Genomic DNA, 20,257 nt, shown 5'->3' with positions numbered 1-20,257 from the left:
GTCGGTAGACACACACACACAGCCCGTCCTGTCGGTAGACACACACACAGCCCGTCATGTCGGTAGACACACACACACATCCCACCCTGTAGGTAGACACACACACACCTTGTAGATAGCGCTACACCTCCCCCTGTAGATAGCGCCATTGGGGTTCCCTCTAGGAGCAAAATCCCCAGCTAGAGCATTTCCGACACTCTGGACGGGGATTCCGCTCCTAGAGGAGCCCCTGACGTCACTTTCCATATATGGATAGCGACACCCGGGGCTCCACCAGGAGCAGAAACCCCGGTCAGAGAGCCAGCAACGCTCTGGTCAGGGATTCGCGCTTCTCAAAGCTCTTCACATCACTGTCCATATATAGATCGTGACGTCAAGGGCTTTCCCAAGACAGGAGTTGAAAGCCCTTACATCACTGTCAATATATGGACAGTGAAGTCAATGGCTTCCCCGGGCTCAGCGCCTAAAGTTGCGCTGTGCCTGGGGAGTCCTCCAGTGAGGACCAGGATTCGTTTTTAACGGACGTCACAAGGATGGATCCCTAAAAAACGGACGTTAAAAACGTATCCGTTGGGTTCTATGGGGGGGGGGGAATCGTCAGGCCGTGAAAACAGAAAAAAGGACATCTCCCTAGAAAAATAAAATAATTTTTCTACACACGCACGCACGCACGCGCGCACGCACGTATAGCTGTAACATATTCCACAGCACTGTACAGAGATAGTCATTACAGGGAAAATTTCATAGAAGGTTGCGAATAATAAAAAAAAGTACATATAAGTTCCATGCAGATGTTTTTGTTCAGATTAGAAACCATGACCCCAGCGGTGCATCGGAGCCATACTGATTCCAGTATACGTCAGGCATATTGTATAAATTGCTCAATGACATTGATTATTCCAATCCCTAATCGGGAGTTCTCCAGTTTAAAAGAAGGGAATGGAAGAAAGTATATAGAAAGCATACCTGCTGCAATTCTTGCTGCCCTTGCGTAATTTCCATTTTCTATGCAAGATATAAGCTCACTTCGATCGTCTATTGTGTGACGTCGCACAAGTGCAGGTTTACCTTTGCCGCACTTTGGCAAAGTAAAGGCGCTATAAAAGAATAATTTAATACAAATTGTGTAACTATATCTATTGAATTCATGAACACAATTTTATGTTAAAAATACAAAAATTGGAAATAGTTCACTGTATAGACATAGGAAATATTTTTTTAGGTTAAGCTATAATTCATGTAACAGAAAAGGTTTTACTTACAGCAGAACCCCAACTGGTCATACATTGAGGATTCCCTAAGGCAGAGGCCACACAGTGTGCGTGGTTTGGCCACACTGCTGGCAAGTTCTGTGACAGCATAGTGTTACACAAGGACTCAATGAGCAGAATTTTGCATATCAATTTGCTCTGAAAATACACTATGCTACAGTTCACTCAAATCAATAATTCGCAAATGTTTTTCTACAGGAAATTCTCATTATTTGACCTGTTGGAGATCCATGAGAAATGGTACACGGAAACCCTGACTTATAACAATACCATGCTAGATCCATTTTGTAAAGGTTTTGCCAACAAGTGGAATGTACCATTTGAAGTCTACAATATACTGTATTAAGCTATGGTGCTCAGTTTCTTCAGTTGGTTCAATCAGTATTCACTCGCTATTCAGTTCAATGGGGCCAGACTGTAACCATCACATTAGAAGTAGTCATAACTTTTTAGAATAAGCTGTCAAATGTGTGTACATGAGGAATAACACTATTTATGGCCATTTTAGGACATATTCTGCATTATTTAGCAGTTTTGCCCTCGGCTCGCTCGTAAAATTTTCAGTTTTCTCTGAGCTAGTTGGCGGAGCCTAACTGCCATCAGTCTTATATACACTGCACACATAGGAGAGCAGGATTCTCTTCTATCACACACACACACACACACTTTATACAGCAGTAATGAGCAGTGTAGCTGAGAATTCAGCACTAGGGTGAGAATTAACACTAAGGGCTTATTCACACGATCATGGAAAAACGGACATGAAAAACAGCCATTTTTCACCCGTGTTGGAACCGGTCTTCACGGATCCCCATAGACTTGAGTCTATGGAGGGATCCGTGAAAAACTTTGAAAAATAGAACATGTTCTATTTTCTCTTGACCCTTCACACAGTCCGTTGAAGCAAAAGCCGTGTGAACAGCCCCATTGAAATATCTGAGTCTGTGTGACGGTTGTTGATTTAATGGCCGTCACTCGTACATGTTCAACGTTCGTGTGAATAAGCCCTTACTAGAAACTGCTGCGCGTCTGAGTCTCACTCACTCTACTCACCCCCATGCTCCCCCTTCCCTCTTCATAGACTTCTATAGACAGCATGTCTCGTACTCTACTTCCTCTGCCTGCTCCCCCTCCCCCTCTCCATAGACTTCTATTGGTTGTAATAAAAAAAAAATCACACATAAAAGAACGTACAAAAACACACAGCTTGTTCATCTAAATCAGTCTTATCCAATCCTGATCAAGGAAGTCGAGAACAGACCATGTGTGGAGAATTTTCCACAATAGACTGGCCAACAGTCAACCCCTTGTGTACCAGGCATTACTCTGACAAGTGTGCATCTCGTTTTCTTGTGTGACCTGATTTAGATGTAATGATGTAACCTCCATTGGAAATCTTTAGTGTATTATATGCTAGGTGCACAGTAATAAAAAAAATTATTAAAAAAATAATGTAAACTGTACCTCGAGTTACATAGCATGCTGTTGTTGGAGGAGATACTGGATTCTGAAGCACATCTCCTCCGAGGTTCAACCTTTCGTACTGGAGCTACTTCTACATCTTTTTCCTTGTCTCCTCCATCAAAACCATTTGACAGACCTGAAAAAAAGGCATAAAAAAAAACAACTAAATATTCATGCATGAATGATAAAAAGTCTCAGCTATAAAGGAGACACATATCATGCATTGCCAAAACCTGGAATTAAGTCATAACTAGATATGCAGCTTATCTATTCACTGCATAAAAAAATTCTTCAAAATCTAGGAAACTCCACACAATCTGCATTAAGAAAACACATACGAGTATATGACCATGTAGTATGGTTCAACAATGGGCTGATAATTAAAATACAAGTACACTGTAATGCCTACTGCAGTGAGTCACCACATACAGTTATGTCCACAATTATCTGGACAGTGACACAATCTTCATGATTTGGGCTCTGCATGCCACCACATTGGATTTGAAATGAAGCAACTGAGATGCAATTGAAGTGTAGACTTTCAGGTATAATTCAAGGGGTTGAACAAAAATATCCTGTGAAACGTTTAGGAATTGCAACCATTTTTCTACACAAGACTCCTCATTTCAGGGGCTCAAAAGTAAATTGGACAAATTAACATTACCATGAATAAAATGTTTTATTTTAATACTTTGTAGATAATCTTTTGCAGGCAATAACTGCCTGAAGTCTGGAACACATGGAAATCACCAAACGCTGGGTTTCCTCCTTTGTGATGCTTTGCCAGGCCTTTACTGCAGCGGTCTTCAGTTGTCGCTTGTTTGTGGGTCTTTCTGCCTTAAGTTTTGTCTCAAGCAAGTGAAATGCATGCTCGATCGGGTTGAGCTCTGGTGATTGACTCGGCCATTGCAGAATATTCCCCTTCCTTGCCTTAAAAAACCCCTGGGTTGCTTTCGCAGTATGTTTTGGGTCATTGTTCATTTGTACTGTGAAGCGACATCCCATCAACCTTGCTGCATTTGGTTGAATCAGAGAAGTAAATCCCTGAACACTTCAGAATTCATCCGGCTGTTTCTGTCTTCAGTCACATCATCAATAAACACTAGTAACCCAGTGCCTTTGGCAGCCATGCATGCCCATGCCATCACATTGCCTCCACCATGTTTTACATAGGATGTGGTGTGCTTCGGATCATGAGCCATTCCAAGCCTTCTCCATACTTTTCCTCCCATCATTATGGTACAGGTTGATCTTAGTTTCATGCTGTTCCAGAACTGGGCTGGCTTCTTTAGATCTTGTTTGGCAGTCTAATCTGGCCTTTCTATTTTTGAGGCTGATTAATGGTTTGCGCCTTGTGGTGAACCCTCTGTATTTGCTCTCATGAAGTCTTCTCTTTATGGTAGACTTAGACACGGATACACCTACTTCCAGGAGATTGTTCTTCACTTGGGTAGATGTTGTGAAGGGGTTTTTCTTCACCATGAAAAGGATTCTGTGATCATCCACCACGGTTGTCTTCAGTGGACATCCAGGCCCTTTGGCGTTCACGAAATCACCAGTGCGCTCTTTTTTTTCTTTCAAGAATGTACCAAACTGTTGATTTGGCCACTCCTAACATTTGTGCTATCTCTCTGATGCATTTCTTCATTTTTTTCAGCCTAACAATGGTCTGTTTCACTTGCATTGAGAGCTTCTTTGAACTCATGTTGTGGGTTCACAGCAACAGCTTCCAAATGTAAAGAGAAAGAGGCAGCACTCCAAAGGTCGAAATATGAGAAGTTTATTCACCCATCAGTGAAAAGGTGCAACGTATCAGCTGCTCAATGCAGCCTTTGTCAAGCGCTTGACAAAGGCTGCATTGAGCAGCTGAAACGTTGCACCTTTTTCACTGATGGGTGAATAAACTTCTCATATTTCGACCTTTGGAGTGCTGCCTCTTCTCTTTACATTTGTATACCATTGGGGATTTACAAGTCGGATCCGTGGAGGCTTGCACCCGTTGCCCTGGAGGTTTTGTTCTGCTGTGCTTCCCATATACCTTTCTTTGGAGCTTCCAAATGCAAATGCCACACCTGGAATAAACTCCAGACCTTTTACCTGCTTAATTAATGATTAACGAGGGAATAGCCCATGCAGCCCATTAAATAGCTTTTGAGAGAATTGTCCGATTACATTTGGTCCCTTAAAAAGAGGCAGCTACATCTTAAAGAGCTGTAATTCCTAAACCTTTCCTCAAATTAGGATGTGAATACCCTCAAATTAAAACAGAGTCTGCACTTTAAGGCCATATTGATTATATAACTGTATATTCAACATGTTTTGGTAATCAGCTAAATGCCAAGTATTGCGTCACTGTCCAAATAATTCTGGACCTAACTGTACATGCCTTAGTAAAGATGTTGAACTGCAGGATGCAAAAAGATTTTCTAGGTGCAGTAAACTTACTTCAATTTGGCATCAACGTGACCAGATTTGTCCCAGATTATCGGATCGCCAACATAACATATAAAATGTTCATGTAAGTGATGACAACCTTCAGGGAGGCATCCTGACAACAGAATGGTAATACAGAATCTGCTGCTGATGACAGGGATTTCCTAATTGGTTCTGTCTGTCAGTCCTTGTGAAATCCCACATATTGCAGAATTGTGCAGGTAAAAAAAGCACAGACTTTCTGGATTACAACATGCCGAATTTAAAGAAATTCACTGCATTAACCCCTCTACCCTACAGAAACAGATGGAAAAAGTGACATCATTGCAGTTGGCACACGCACTGGATGCAATAGGTCCTATGGGAAATGGCATTCCTAAAAGCTGAATTTGGAAAATCAGAGAAAAACATCGCAAACACATTGTAAATAGCAACACCCACAACCATGTATATATAGAAGAAAAAAAAGCCAGAAGTTACCATATAATGGGTATATTATTATTTCTATATAGTGTGTGAGTATACTGTACATATATACACTGTCTTTAGAAACAAGGTTAGAACACTTCACATTTTTAGTGACCCAGCAATAAGAAATTCAGAAGAAAATCCAAGAGGTTGTTCACAAAAAAGCGCAAGGCTTCGTTCACGTCTGCGTTGGAACTCCGTCCATGGGTTCCGTCGGATCTTTCAGTCAGGAGAACCCATGAACGGAATTCCAAACGGAAACCATAGGTTTCAATGGTGACAGGGTCCGGTGCAAATGGTTTACGTTTGTCACCGTCATTTAAGGGTTCCATAGTTTTGACGGAATCAATACCGTAGTCAACTGTGCTACTCATTCAGTCAAAATGACGGAACCCTTGCACAACGGAGACAAACAAACCATTTGCACTGGATCCGTCACCATTGAAATCAATGGTAATGCAAATGAAAACCTATGGTTTCCGTTCACGGGTACCTGACGGAAAGGTCAGACGGAACCCATGGATAGAGTCCCAACGCAGATATGAACAAGTGGTGTAGACAGTATTTTTAAGAGGAATATTTTACACAACGTCAGGCAGTCACTTCCTTCTGCTTTCTTGTAGCCAACAGATTTGTTTTTGAGCATTAAATGGCACCTCATTTATTAAACATATGCAACATTTTCTATTTCAACATAGCGTTAGCAAGCGAAGGCCAAATCAGACCGGAGTACATTGTAGTAGGGTCCTCAAAAACAGATTGTGCTCGTAAGATGGAAGATCTTTGTTATTATTCACCAAATAAGTATACTTTACAGTAACGTGTATGTTCAGAGGAAGGTGCAGTAAACATCCCTGATACTATGGATTTGACAGCTTTAAGTAACGGATGACCCTTATTGCAATGCTTTATGTCCTATACCTCATTTAATGATTATTAGTAGATATATGGAAATCTACAGTACTTGCATCAATTATATGCCTGGGTACGATTTTCAGTATGTGAATGATACACATTTAATAAAACCCCAGTTAAAACTGCAGAATGCAGCCCAGCCCTGGCAAAGTTCATTCATTATAAACTGTACACTGGTATAAAAAGAACTGGCATATGCAGAAATTACTTATCCCCCCCCCCCCCCCAGTCTTTACCAAATAACACATACAGGGAAACAAGCGACGGTTTACACATATCGGCATATATTGCAAGAAAAACATTCGCTTTATTTATTTGAATCTATTTTTACCTCAGAACAGCAATAATTCAAGCAAGTAAAAGCAGACATAACATTGAATAAGGGCCTGTCCACATCAGCGTTCGGGTTCCTATGAACGGAAACTATCACTTGTTTGCATTAGCATTGATTTCAATGGTAATGCTTCAGTTTGTGCGTTTCCGTTCCGTAAAGTTTTTGGTTTTTTTCACGGACACGATAGCGCAGTCGACAGTACTTTTGTTTCTGTGAAGAAAACAAAAAACTTTACAGAATGTGAACACAAACTGAAGCATTACCATTGAAATCAATGGTAATGCAAAACGGAAGCGATCGTTTCTGTTCGGCTTTCCGTTAATCGTTTCCTCCGCGGAAAGGTTGAACGGAACCCTAACACTGATGTGAACAGGCTCTTAAACATAAAAATACCAATGCACGCCAACAATAGGAATGTAATAATTAAAAGAAAAAGAAATTTCAAACTTTTTGAGCACATCGCAAAGCAAATAATTACGAGCTGGCTATGTGGCATGAATATTATTGGGGAATTCAGAACCGCATTCACACATCAATTACCAATTGTAAATGGCTGCCATTAAAGCGAATGTCCAGTTGAACATTTGAAAGTTGCTCATGGACAGCTCCTGACGCATACGTTAAACGTACCCATATGCTCTCATTATACGGAGGCCAAAAGTGTGTTTTTTTTGCGGTTTGGAATAGCACAGCAGACAGCGCTATTTCATACAAAGGCATTAAAGGGGATGTCCTGTTTTTTTTATATTGAAGACCTATTCACTAAAGGGAATAGAACTGAACAGATGTAGGAGTTTCTGCTGCAGGACCTGACTGATGTCACACTTATGATACATCAACTAAGTCATGAAAATTATTTTGTATACCAAATCATATGCAGTGCAAGGTGCAGATTCACATTCTTAAATCAGCCTTTTTTGAAGACAATTTATCTATGTCAATAAGATAGTCCACTTACCAAATATTAATGTCATATGCCCAAACATGAGAAGTTACATAACGTGCCCATAGGATGTCATCCTCTGCCCCATCTGTCACTAAGAGACGGGGGACCAGATTTTGACAGATGTGATCATAAACTGCGCAGTCAATTCTCTGGCTGCACCAATCTCTGGTCTAGGCTGGATTCACACGCAGTTTTTGATGGCGTTTCTCCTGCAGGGATTTTTTTTTTTTGCACAAAAAGCTGCTGTCGGATGTTACTTTAAAGTCTAAAGTAAAATATGAGAGCATCTACATACATTTTTGGTTTGCGCTATTTTTGGGGTCTGGTGTTTTTTTCCTAAATGCATCGTGTAGTTATGGTTTGATTTCCATAGGCTTCTTTACAGGACTTTAAAAAACACATGTACAAAATGCATGGCTTTTTTTGTTTAGAGGCCTTAACATTGTGTCCTTTTGTGCGGATTACAAATGTCATATTGGGTTTGGGAGGCAAAAATAAACAATGTTTTGGCATGGACTTCAACCATTGGTAGTAGGCCCCATGCATCACATTGTTCTGGCTGGTAGAGCCAGGGTAGAAAAAGGTTGAAAAGCCCTGATGCAAAGTCCATCAATGTGTCACTATTGTTTACAAGTTATGGCACTATGTTAGGGCATACAACATTAATATTTAGCAAGTGGCTGACTTCTTTAACACTGGTCATATCCATTTTTATACATGTAGAAGCTCCTCTAGAACTTTGGTTTGGAATTTCTTGTTCGTCGTCTTCACGGATAGTTTTCTCCATCAGTAAAAACATGTAAGCCGGAGCCTCTGCTAGGACCACATCCTATATTGCACCGCACAGAGGAAGGTAACTCTTTATATTGCTAGAAGATAATGGTGTCATTTTATTGATATATTGGAACTTGACGTTTAGAAAATATATATAAAAAAAGCATGGTTCACATGCTCATATAATGCATTTTATTTCTAACATCTGGAATCACGTGGGGGCGGCGAAAAAAAAAGAAAAAAAAGACTTTCTTTAGAATTTGTCGTCAAGATACACAACTCCTTTTTAGGAGGAGTTCAAACAGTTCTTTGATGCGGAAACCGCATCGGAAAATGCACCAAAAAACGGCCAAAAAAGCTTCCCATTGATTTCAGTGGGAGGCGGAGGAGTTTTTTTTTGTCACCGCGAGCGTGCCCTATCTTCGGGCATTTACGTCTCTGACCTCTCATTGACATCATTAAGGGGGTAGACATCTTTTTTTTTAGCGTCTTTTTTTGCCCGCGGAAAAACAGCGTGCAGGCAGGTCAAAACTGGTTCAGAATTCCTGACGAAAACAAATGGGAGGGTGACATGCACAATAGAAGTGAATGATTCCATAATTGCAGGCCGTAATCTCGGCCCGCAATTACAGACGTGTGCCTTAGGCCCTATGCACACGACCATAATAATTTGACGTAATTTACAGACCCATTCAGTTCTATTGGCCGCAGACACCTTTCCATAGCGCTACGGATGGGTGTCCGTGCCGTAGAAATGTCTTCCGAAAACTAAAGAACATACTTTGTATGGGAGCACGGGTCGAAAATACGGATGGCCATCCGTGATTACAGGCACGGCCTACCTTCTCAGCGCTCGCAGCAGGCGGCAACTAATCAACTGTTAGTTTAGACAGAACACATTTTCCACAGCAAAAAAAAACACATGGCTGAAATCAGGATGCCGGACACTACTGCATGCTGCCCTGAGACAGGGTAGCATAAGTGTGCTGACAGATTCCGTTAAAGGGGTTTTCCCATGAGGAACATTTATGACATATCCACAGGATCTGTCATAAATGTCAGATAGATGCAGGTCCCACCTGTATCTCTAGAACGGGGTCCCATAAACCCAGAGTCTAGCTTTTCCTGCTCACACTGCCTCCCGGCCACTTCCTGATTAGATGGTTGGGAGCTACAGAAACAGCGTAACTCAGAGCTACGCTGTTTCCATAACTCCCATAGTAGTGAATGGCAGTTACGAAAGCAGCGTAGCATGCGAGCTACATTGTTTCCGTTACTACTATTCAGTTTTTAATGGTTTTGAGCGTTTTTTGGTGCTTTTATTACTGTGTTTTGGTTTGCTGCATTTGAGGCAAATTTGTGGGTCAGTGGTGTTTTTCTCCCAAATGCAGCATGTTCCAGGTATGGAGTTTTTTTTCCCATAGGACCTATAAAGAAAAAAAACATACACCAAATAAAAAAACACCACTAAAAACGCATGTTTCATTTTAACAACGCTAGTGTTAAAAGCATTTTTGTGATGCAGCTTAAAATACCAGAAAAAAAATGTGTGTGTGAAGGAGGCCTTATCCCCTTCCCGCCGCAGCCATTGTTCGGATTTTCACTTTCGTTTTCTCCTCCCCACATCCCAAAAGCCATAACTATATTTTTCCATCAATATTGCAGTTTGGGGGCTTGTTTTTTGCAGGATGAGTTGTACATTTTAACGGCACCATTTATTGTACAATATGTCGTGGGAAACGGGAAAAAATATTTGTGGGGTGGAATAGGAAAAACATGTTTTGGGGGGTTTCGTTTTTACGGTGTTCCCCGTGGAGTAGAAATGACATGTTAACTTTATTCTGCAGGTCAATAAGATTACGGCGATACCATAAATTTATATAATTTTTTTTATGTTTTACTTTTTTTTTTCTCCCCGTAGATTGAGCGGTATAAGAGCTTAATTTTTGCAGGCCGACCTGTAGTTTCTATTGGTACCATTTTGGGGTACATCAAAGTTTTTGATAATTTTTCTTTAAGTTTTTTTTTTTTTTAGGTGAAGTGACCAAAAAACAGCAATTCTGGCGGTTTCATATTCTCACCGTTGAAACTAAATAATGATATAGTGTACTACTTCTGACTTTAAATGGATGCAGCGAAACCATTTATGTTAATTTTTTTATTTATTTACATTGTGCTTGAGGGAAAAGGACTGGAACCAGCGATTGTTGGATCAATTGCCTGATATACGGCAAAACTAATGTATTGCAGTAGATCGTTATACTGACACTCAGGTAGGGCTTCATAGGAGTACAAAGAGTACTTCATCAGGCCCCTAGGCTGTCATGCTAACCATCGGCACCCCACGATCGCATAGCAGGGGGGAGCGTTGCAATGTTGCAGGGGGCCACCCCATGTTTTTAACCCCTTAAATGCTGCAGTCGCTATTGACTGTGAACTATAAGGGATTAAACGAGCAGGGTACAGCAGACAAAGATACAGCCCGTTCTATGGAGCGGCTTCAGCCTGTTGGTAGACCTATTTTGTTCATTTTTTTTTTTTATATATATATTTCATACAATGTCAAAACTGTATGCCTCTTTAAATAAAGCAAAAATAGAGATTACTTCTCTCTACTTGTAAGACTAAAAAAAAAAATGATAAATGATATAAAAATGAATATTAGTACCAACAGGGACACAAATGTAAAGAATTTTTTTACGTGGCACCAGAACTAACCTGGTCTAAGCGAGAAGTAACGACCCTTTTACACAGGCCAATGCTTGGGCAAACAAGCGTTTATATGAACGCTCACTCCAGATTATTGCCAGGTATAAACAGGGCAACGATCAGCCTATGAACAAACGTTCAGTCATCAAATGATCGCATCTTTTATGCTATAGATAACATATCATCATTGTCGGCAGCACAACGGGGAGATGTGCTAACGACATGATGCAAATGTATGGGGATGAACAATTGCTCGTCCCCATGCATAACCAATAATTGCTCCTTGTGAAAGGAGCAAAAACAAGCGCACATCAGCCCATGTAAAAGGACCCCAAGGTTTCTTTTTAGTAAGGATGGGTGCAGTTTATTGCCCGTCAGTAATGGCCTTATTCAACAATAGATGTAGGATAAGTCAGAAGAATGGGTTGTGCTTGTCTGCTCATGTGATCATTCTAAAAGTTCTTTGCCTGGCACCTATGGTATTCTGTAGACCTAATGTTCAGTCCAAAAATGCTCAATTTAACTATTTAGCTGCCAACAGTTCATATAAATTCTACAACTAATGTATCACAAGCATTTCAGCTTTGCAAACGGCAAAACATGGATTTTAGTGGCTTCCGTGTGCTGCCTGTATTTTGGGGGCTTTTTTTGCAGACACATACGCTAGAATAGGTGAGACTGACCGAAAACATGGACAAGAATATTAAATGTTCTATAATTTTGCGGAAAGGACACAAGGATCTGCAAAAAAAAAAAAAGATTTCTGCATGGCCCTATACACCGTGTTCCAAATTATTATGCACATTGGATTTAAGTGTCATAAACATTTAATTATTAGTTTTTCAATTAATCTCATGGATGGTATTGTGTCTTAGGGCTCTATGGATCATTGTAATCAATCTCAGACACCTGTGATAATTAGTTTGCCAGGTGTGCCCAATCAGAGGAAAAACTTCTTAAGAAGGACGTTCCACATTATTAAGCAGGCCACAGGTTTCAAGCTATATGGGAAAGAAAAAGGATCTCTCTGCTGCCGAAAAGCGTGAAATAGTGCAATACCTTGGACAAGGTATGAAAACATTGGATATTTCAAGAAAACGTAAGCGTGATCATCGTACTGTGAAAAGATTTGTGACTGATTCAGAGCACAGACGGGTTCGTTCAGATAAAGGCATAATGAGGAAGGTTTCTGCCAGACAAATTAATAGGATTAGGAGAGCAGCTGCTAAAATGCCATTGCAAAGCAGCAAACCGGTATTTGAAGCCGCTGGTGCCTCTGGAGTCCCACAAACCTCAAGGTGTAGGATCCTCCAGAGGTTTGCAAGTGTGCATAAAGCTATTATTCGGCCACCCCTAAACAATGCTCACAAGCAGAAATGGTTGCAGTGGGCTCAGGAATACATGAAGACCAGTTTTCAAACCGTGTTGTTTACTGAGGAGTGCCGTGCAACCCTCGATGGTCCAGATGGATGGAGTAGTGGATGGTTGGTGAATGGCCACCATGTCCCAACAAGGCTGCGACGTCAGCAAGGAGGTGGCGGAGTCATGTTTTGGGCTGGAATCATGGGGAGAGAGCTGGTAGGCCCCTTTAGGTTCCCTGACGGTGTGAAAATGACCTCTGCAAAGTACGTAGAGTTTATGACTGACCACTTTCTTCTGTGGTACAAAAAGAAGAACCGTGCCTTCTGTAGCAAAATTATCTTCATGCATGACTATGCACCATCTCATGCTACAAAGAATACCTCTGTCATTGGCTGCTATGGGCATAAAAGGAGAGAAACTCATGGTGTGGCCCCCATGTTCCCCTGACCTCAACCCTATTGAGAACCTTAGGAGCATCCTCAAGCAAAATATCTATGAGGGTGGGAGGCAGTTCACATCAAAACAGAAGCTCTGGGGGGCTATTCTGACATCCTGCAAAAATATTCAAGCAGAAACTGTCCAATTACTCACAAATTCAATGAATGCAAGAATTTTGAAGGTGATATCAAAGAAGGGGTCTTATGTTAACATGTAACTTGGCCTGTTAAGTTTTTTTTTATTGAAAGAGCTTTTGATTTCTGTAAATATGACATCCTGATGCTGCAAATTCAACAAATTACCATTTTAGTTCTCTTTACAACCTTTAAAATGATTTGATCTCTGTTGTGCATAATAATTTCAAAAAGTGCATTTTGAGGTTTTTACTTCTAAAAAAAAAAATCTGTTATCATTAGGAGATTTGTTCAATAAAATGTGCATTATACTCCAACGGTTATGGGGTTGAAGATTATACTGACTCATCTGACTCATCTGCATTGACTATTTAGGAAAATCAGCGAAAAATAACATTTGCATAATAATTTGGAATGCGGTGTAGATGTATGGTTCAGTACGCTTTCCGCCAAAAAATAAATCGGATAGGACACTGAAGAAAAAGGTCTCTGAAGAAGGATTGCGAAATGTGTGTTGGAGGGTGCGGTGAGAGGACACGGCAGGAGGCTTGTCTGCAGTATGACCAATTCAGGTCTGTAATGCTTGTATTCTAAAATTATTTAACGCTTTCAAACCTTTGACTAATATCATGCTTTCCCTGTATGAGATTATAAACATATGGGATCATCAGTAATATTTTTGGTTTGGTCTTACCCTCCATGTAGTTTGAAACATCTACACAGATATGTATTGTGTCACATTTTTCAAATGATTGACAGAACCAGAGGAGTCAGCATTTACTGCTTACTTGCATTATACTCCTTTATACTATACTGTCTACATGCATAACTATGCCTCCCATCTGTAGTCTCTTTACACTTTCTGTAGATATTGCAACCTGCTGTGTCCTCCACCGCACTCTGATTTTATCATTTTATACGTCTATTGTGTATATGTTTGCAGTTGTGGTCAACAGTTTTCTGTCCAATATGCATTAAGTCATTTTTGTACTGTTACCTTATGGATCTCTTTATTTTCTGAGACTATGGCTTTAGGTTTTGGTTAAATAATTGATTAAATGCCTGTTTTTTTTCTGTTAATTTATTTCGTATTTTAGGGCATGCACCTTCACATATTTATAGGTTGTCTATCTTCTCAATTAATTAGAATATAATCAAAAAGGTTAATTTATTTCAGTAATTCAATTCAAAAAGTGAAACTAATATTATTTAGATTCATTACACACAGTGATCTATTTCCATCATTTTTTTTCTTTTAATGTTCATGATTATGACTAATTGTTAATGAAAACTTAACATTTAGTGCTGACAAGCTTTATGGAGATGCCGATTTCATTTTCCAGCAAGACTTGGCATCTGCCCACACTGCCAAAAGTACCAATACCTGGTTTAATAACCACAGTATCATTGATTGGCCAGCAAACTCACCTGACCTAAACCCCATAGATAATCTATGGGGTACTGTATAGAGGAAGATGACACCAGACCCAACAATGCAGATGAGCTGAAGGCCGCTATCAAAGCAACCTGGGTTTCCATAACACCTCAGCAGTGCCAGAGGCTAATCGCCTCCATGCCACGCCGCATTGTCAACACCTCAGCAGTGCCACAGGCTGATCGCCTCCATGCCCCGCCGCATTGATGCAGTAATTCATGCAAAAGGAGCCCTGACCAAGTATTGAGGGCATATACTGTACTTACTTTTCAGTGAGTTTCACTTTTTGAATTACTGAAATCAATCAACTTTTTGATGATATTCTAATTCATTGAGAACAACTGGTATGTGTCCTTATTTTAGTGTTCCATACTATTCATAATATCAGATCTTCCTGAGGTGTAAAACCCCCAAATAATGGCAGGCCACAACAGGATGATAGGTGGTAATTATTAGACCGATTCCTTGAAATTGCAGTCACAATAACACAGGGAGACTAATGAACCAGTACACTTAAAGGGGTTTGCCCATCAGGGATATATATGGCATATCCACAGGATATGCCATAAATGTCAGATAGATGCGGGTCGCTCCCCTGGGACCCGCACCTATCTCTAGAATGGGGCCCCCTAGAGCCCGTTCTACCTTTCTCTGACACTTCCGGATTAGATGGTGGGGAGTTATGAAAACGTAAACGTATAATTTAACATTATAACCATTACGTGGCACCAGAGTTAGCCTGGTCCAAGCCAGATTAGTCTAGCCACATGATCGGAGGAGTTAAGGCCCTTTTACACAGGCCAATGATTTGGCAAGCAAGCTGCTTCCGTAACGGCCATTCACTTCTATGGGAATTACGGAAACAGCGTAGCTCAGTGAGCTCGATTTGTTTTCGTAACTCTCGACCAACTATTCAGGAAGTGGCCGGAAGGCAGAAGGAGCTGAGAAAGGTAGAACGGGCTCTAGGGGGCCCCATTCTAGAGATAGGTGCGGGTCCCAGATTTGCGACCCGCTTCTAGCTGACATTTATGGCATATCCTGTGGACATAGACAACCTATTAAGCAAAAGCACAGGGGAACATAGCAACCAAAAGAAATATATACAACTCCCAAGTATTGCAAAAAATATAATTTTTTTAAATGATAAATATCCACAATACATGGTATCAAATAGATATATAAAAGAAAAACGGATAAAAATGTCATATACGGAGGGAATATCAGACAGGTAAGATGTTAAGAAACCAAAGGGTCAGCAGAACCACCCCTAGAGGGACCCACCACTATTGCATCAAACAGCCAATGCTTCAATATCAAGTGCAAAGTTAGCAAGTAATATATGGATGCATAGATACAGGTACATATAAAAAAAAAAAATTCTACTTGCAAACCGTGCACTTTATAATGAAGCATTGGCTTTTTGATGCAATAGCGGTGGGTCCCTCTAGGGGTGGTTCTGTTACTTTGAGATGGGTTGTTCTGTTGACCCTTCGGTTTCTTAACATCTTACCTTTCTGATATTCTCTTTTACCCTTTTTTTGGTTCGTTTGAGGCTTTTTGTAGGTTTATATCCTGTGGATATAGCATAAACGTCCATGATGGGCAAACCCTTTAAAGGGGTAGTCCAGATACAGGGCGATTTTTTTTATATGATAGTGGGGATCCGACACCCAGATGGAATAGCGGCTCCGGCTGCCTCAGGGCACCGAATGTCCGTGCCGGTAGATGATAGCTCCGATCCCAGTATAGCGGCCGTGCTGCAGCTCTGCTCCTATTTAAGTGAACAGGATCAGAGTTGCAGTTCTGCAGAAGGGCTGCTATGCAGTATGCGGAGCCATCTGCTTCCGACACTGAACAATGTATAATATCTGGTGCACGGAGACAGCCGGAAGAGCTGATTGGTGCAGGGTCTTGGTGTCACACCTCCACCAATCATATACTGATAGCCTATTCTGTGGATAGGTCATCAGTATGAAAAACCAACTTGCGACCGGACAACCCCTTTGATATTACACAATCGAATTTTCCATGATCAGAAAACCCAGTTATGGGCCCCTTTTCTTAAAGAAAATGAATGGTTTCAGACACAGAAGTTTTCCCAAAAACAGGTCTTGATAAGACATCGAACAGTGTATAGCCAGCTTTTTATTGAAGACCTCAATATAAAGCCCAAAAACTTTTTCTGAATCGGCTCTTTCCAACCAAAATAATTGTACATGCTCCCCTCATATCCAACCTAGATTACTTCAACAACATCCTCTGTGGCCTTCCCTCGAGCACGCATGCACACCCTCCAATGCATCTCTTAGACTAGACTCAGACGGGTGTTGGGCATCTCGGACGTGAAAAACTCCAGTTTTTCAAGTCCGAGGTGCATTCATGCTCTGCGCTGCGGGATGCAATATCACGCTATGGAGGGATGCGTGAAAAAAAACGGACATGTCCTATTTTCTCACAGAGCCTTCACACAGTTCATTGTAACAACGGCCGTGTGAACAGCCACATTGAATTATCTAGGTCCGTGTGACGGCTGTTTCAACTGACGTTTAACACATTCGTGTGAATAAGGCCTCAGTCTGCTGCCCTGGTTAAATCGAGCTCTCCCCTCATTCCTCCTACACCATCTCACATTATCGATTCCAAGATCTCTCCCGTGCATCCCCCACACTCTGGAACTCGCTACCAACACAACATACTTTCCTTCCATTCAAACTTTCAAAGCAGCCTGAAATCCCCTCTCTCCAGAAAAGCTTACACCCCTAGCCCTTCTCCATTACACACAACCACCTTCTACCCTCACCTACTTACCCAGTTACTACTTCATCGACTGTATGCCCTCGCGGGCAGGGCTCTCTCCTTCTGTACCAGTCTGTCACTCAGTAAGTTCATGTTTATTGTACTTTTTTTTTTGTATTGTTTGTTCATGTTATGTATTTAAACCCCTCTGTATTTCATATGTACAGAGCGCTGAAAGTTAATGGAACTATAAATATAAATAATATTGAGAAACAAGTGAATTACGAGGAAGAACTGAAATTTATTACATGTAGATGTAAAATAAGCACTGGAAAGCTTTGGAAAGAAGCATCATTTCATGCACAGACTATGCTGCTTTATCAGCATACGTTAGGGGCAAGAGATGTGATAGTAAAGTGAGAGTAAACATGTCAGTAAATGATACACTGCAATCAACAAGCAGGTAACAATGCAAAACTAAAGGTTAATGGACACGGACAGTAAAAGAAAAAAAATCTATTCATCTTTTTACTATGGCATCCATGATATATTATAACTTTAATGCTTATGGGAGAAGTAAATGAATGTATTTACCTGAATCCAAACGCTTTACAGGGGACTCATCATCGTGTTCTGAATCTCCACATGAGCTCCTTGACCTTTTTCTTGGCTGCAGCAGTGTTTCCAACCTTGGAAGGACTACAGACAAAAAGGTTTTGGGCCCTAGCTGTGGTGAAGTTGGCTGCGTTTCATTGTTCTTTGCAGGCTTTTGGGGGCTTACACTTTTTGATTTACGGAAGAGAATAGATGTACGTCTGTTTACATCAGCTGAGGACTCCGCTACTTCACAATCTGCCGAATCACTTAGATTACTGTCCTTAAGTAAATGTTCTGAATTGTGTCCATTTACCATTTCATCCTGAACAGTAGTGCTATGTAATTCATTATCAAATGTGACTCTTTTGTATAGTTTACTCTGCTCTGGATTGAGTTCTATTGGTTTGAGAGTTGGTGGTTCTGAATTAGTCTCCGAGTTTGAAGGTAGAGGTAATGCATCAGATGGTTCAAGTTTAGGGGGAGATTTATCTCCTGAAAAATTATAAATAAAGTGCCATTTTTAAAAACTGTATGAAATGATAAACGTTCTCTATGATACAAATCTAAAACTATTAAACTTAAGAAGCTTTACTTAACAGTAACAAATTTGACAAAAAAAAATAAAAAACAACAAACAAAGCCAGTAAAACACTACTGGGCTGACAATCTATAAATAAGAAGCAGGGAAGGCACAACCAAAATTCACTATGTATGACAGGTGTTATATTTGCAATGTGCTTCTAATAAAAGTATAAACTTTGGGTGTGTGCATTTTCTCTACTTATCCAAAATACAGACCAGACAGTTAAAGAATCAGGTTAATAAAAACAGAGTATCACTCGTTACTCAATTGGTAATCAAACCAGATATACAGGATGTCATCACATTGAAGAAAAAGCCTCCGTCAACTAGGCTGTCAAACAGTGACCAAGCAGCCATACACATTGGCGATGCCCGTTTTACTTCACCATGAATGGGATGGAACATACTTATAGGGGTATTTTCATAATAAGTGAAGGCACATCGGTAAGATATTCCACTCCTTCCTAATAGGTGGGGGGGGCGCCAAATTTCGAGACCCCCAGAATGAATGGGGTTCAGTGCTAGTTAAGTTCTGAAGCTCCTGCACAGCAGCGCCCCCCCCCCCCCCCATTTACCTGTGTGAAGAACTGCAAAACAGCTCCATTCATTTGTATGTGGAAGTGCTGCAGTTCCCTGTACAGGAAGGAAGTGGTTGACAGTGCAGGTGCCCCTTCGTTCAGGTGATTGGCAAGGATCCCTGAGGTTCGGACAACTACTGACTAGGAGATGATGGCATATTCTGGTTTCTTATCATGGGAACACCCCTTTAAGTCAGAGCCATAAAATTAATTCAAAAGACTGTTAAAAATGTGACAGTTACACTATTGTGAACTATAAAAAAAAAAACAGCTTATGAGTAACGAAGTACAGTGCCTAGTAAAGATCATAAAAAATTTAAACTAGGAGGTGTCTAGGATTAGAAAAACATGGCTGCTTTCTTCTAAAAAGAACGCCAAACCTGTCCAAAGGTTGTGTGTGGTATTGCAGTTCAGCCCAATTCACTTCAAACCGAGCCTAGCTGCAATACCAGCCAACACATGGACAAGTGTAGCGTTATTTCTGGAAGAAAGTAGCCATGATTTTCTAATCCTGGACAACCCCTAAATTGTGGCATCCTCGAAGGCATGCTGTATCATGGAAGTATTTTCCCCTGGAAGCATTGCTTCTAAGGAAGAATACAGTGCCCCACAGAGCCATCCTATTGTGCCCCGAGGAATGCCCTTATTACCATGTCGTTATTATAGAGAAGCGAGTCATGTGACTCCACAGAAAAGAGAAGTGGATAAAAGGACACCCACGAGTATTAGTTCTATTAGAGCATCACATTAATGCTCCAATTCATCTAGGTCTTTCCTAGTGACCTGTTCTCTTTAAAGAAGAACCACCAGAAGCAATGGAGAGTGGGTTATTGGTAGTTTACCTCTTTGCTCTTTCTTATCAGTACCTGAAGCTGCTCTCATGACCTTTCCAGCTTGTCCAGTCACCTTTTAACACAATTTCAAAATTGAAATGTAAATAAAAAGTTGAGTAACTTTGCAAATACTTTGCTTTACTATTTCTGCATCGATTTTAATTTTAGATATAATATAATTCATTTGAATACTTGTTCAAAATTCTGCCAGTTTCGTTTAAGGGGCTGTTCACATTGGTGTTGGAGGC

General features: G+C 40.7%; 1 protein-coding gene across 3 annotated transcripts in view; it reads right to left on the bottom strand.

Moving 5' to 3' along the window:
- Positions 1–20,257, bottom strand: part of BRD1 (bromodomain containing 1) — a 110,207-nt gene that overhangs the window by 10,727 nt on the left and 79,223 nt on the right. For 2 of the 3 annotated variants that reach the window (XM_075857214.1, XM_075857213.1), the window contains exons 8-10: positions 18,014–18,508; positions 2,736–2,871; positions 967–1,097 (exon numbers count right to left, since the gene is read on the bottom strand). In XM_075857214.1, the coding sequence (XP_075713329.1) occupies positions 967–1,097; positions 2,736–2,871; positions 18,014–18,508 (762 nt within the window). The remainder of the gene's footprint in view (positions 1–966; positions 1,098–2,735; positions 2,872–18,013; positions 18,509–20,257) is intronic. The other variant, XM_075857215.1, reaches the window with a different exon arrangement.

Source organism: Rhinoderma darwinii, chromosome 3, assembly GCF_050947455.1.
Source record: "Rhinoderma darwinii isolate aRhiDar2 chromosome 3, aRhiDar2.hap1, whole genome shotgun sequence".
In the NCBI taxonomy this organism is placed as follows: domain Eukaryota; kingdom Metazoa; phylum Chordata; class Amphibia; order Anura; family Rhinodermatidae; genus Rhinoderma; species Rhinoderma darwinii.
Note: the sequence above shows the minus strand (reverse complement) of the source record. Positions and strands in the feature narration are given on the sequence as shown.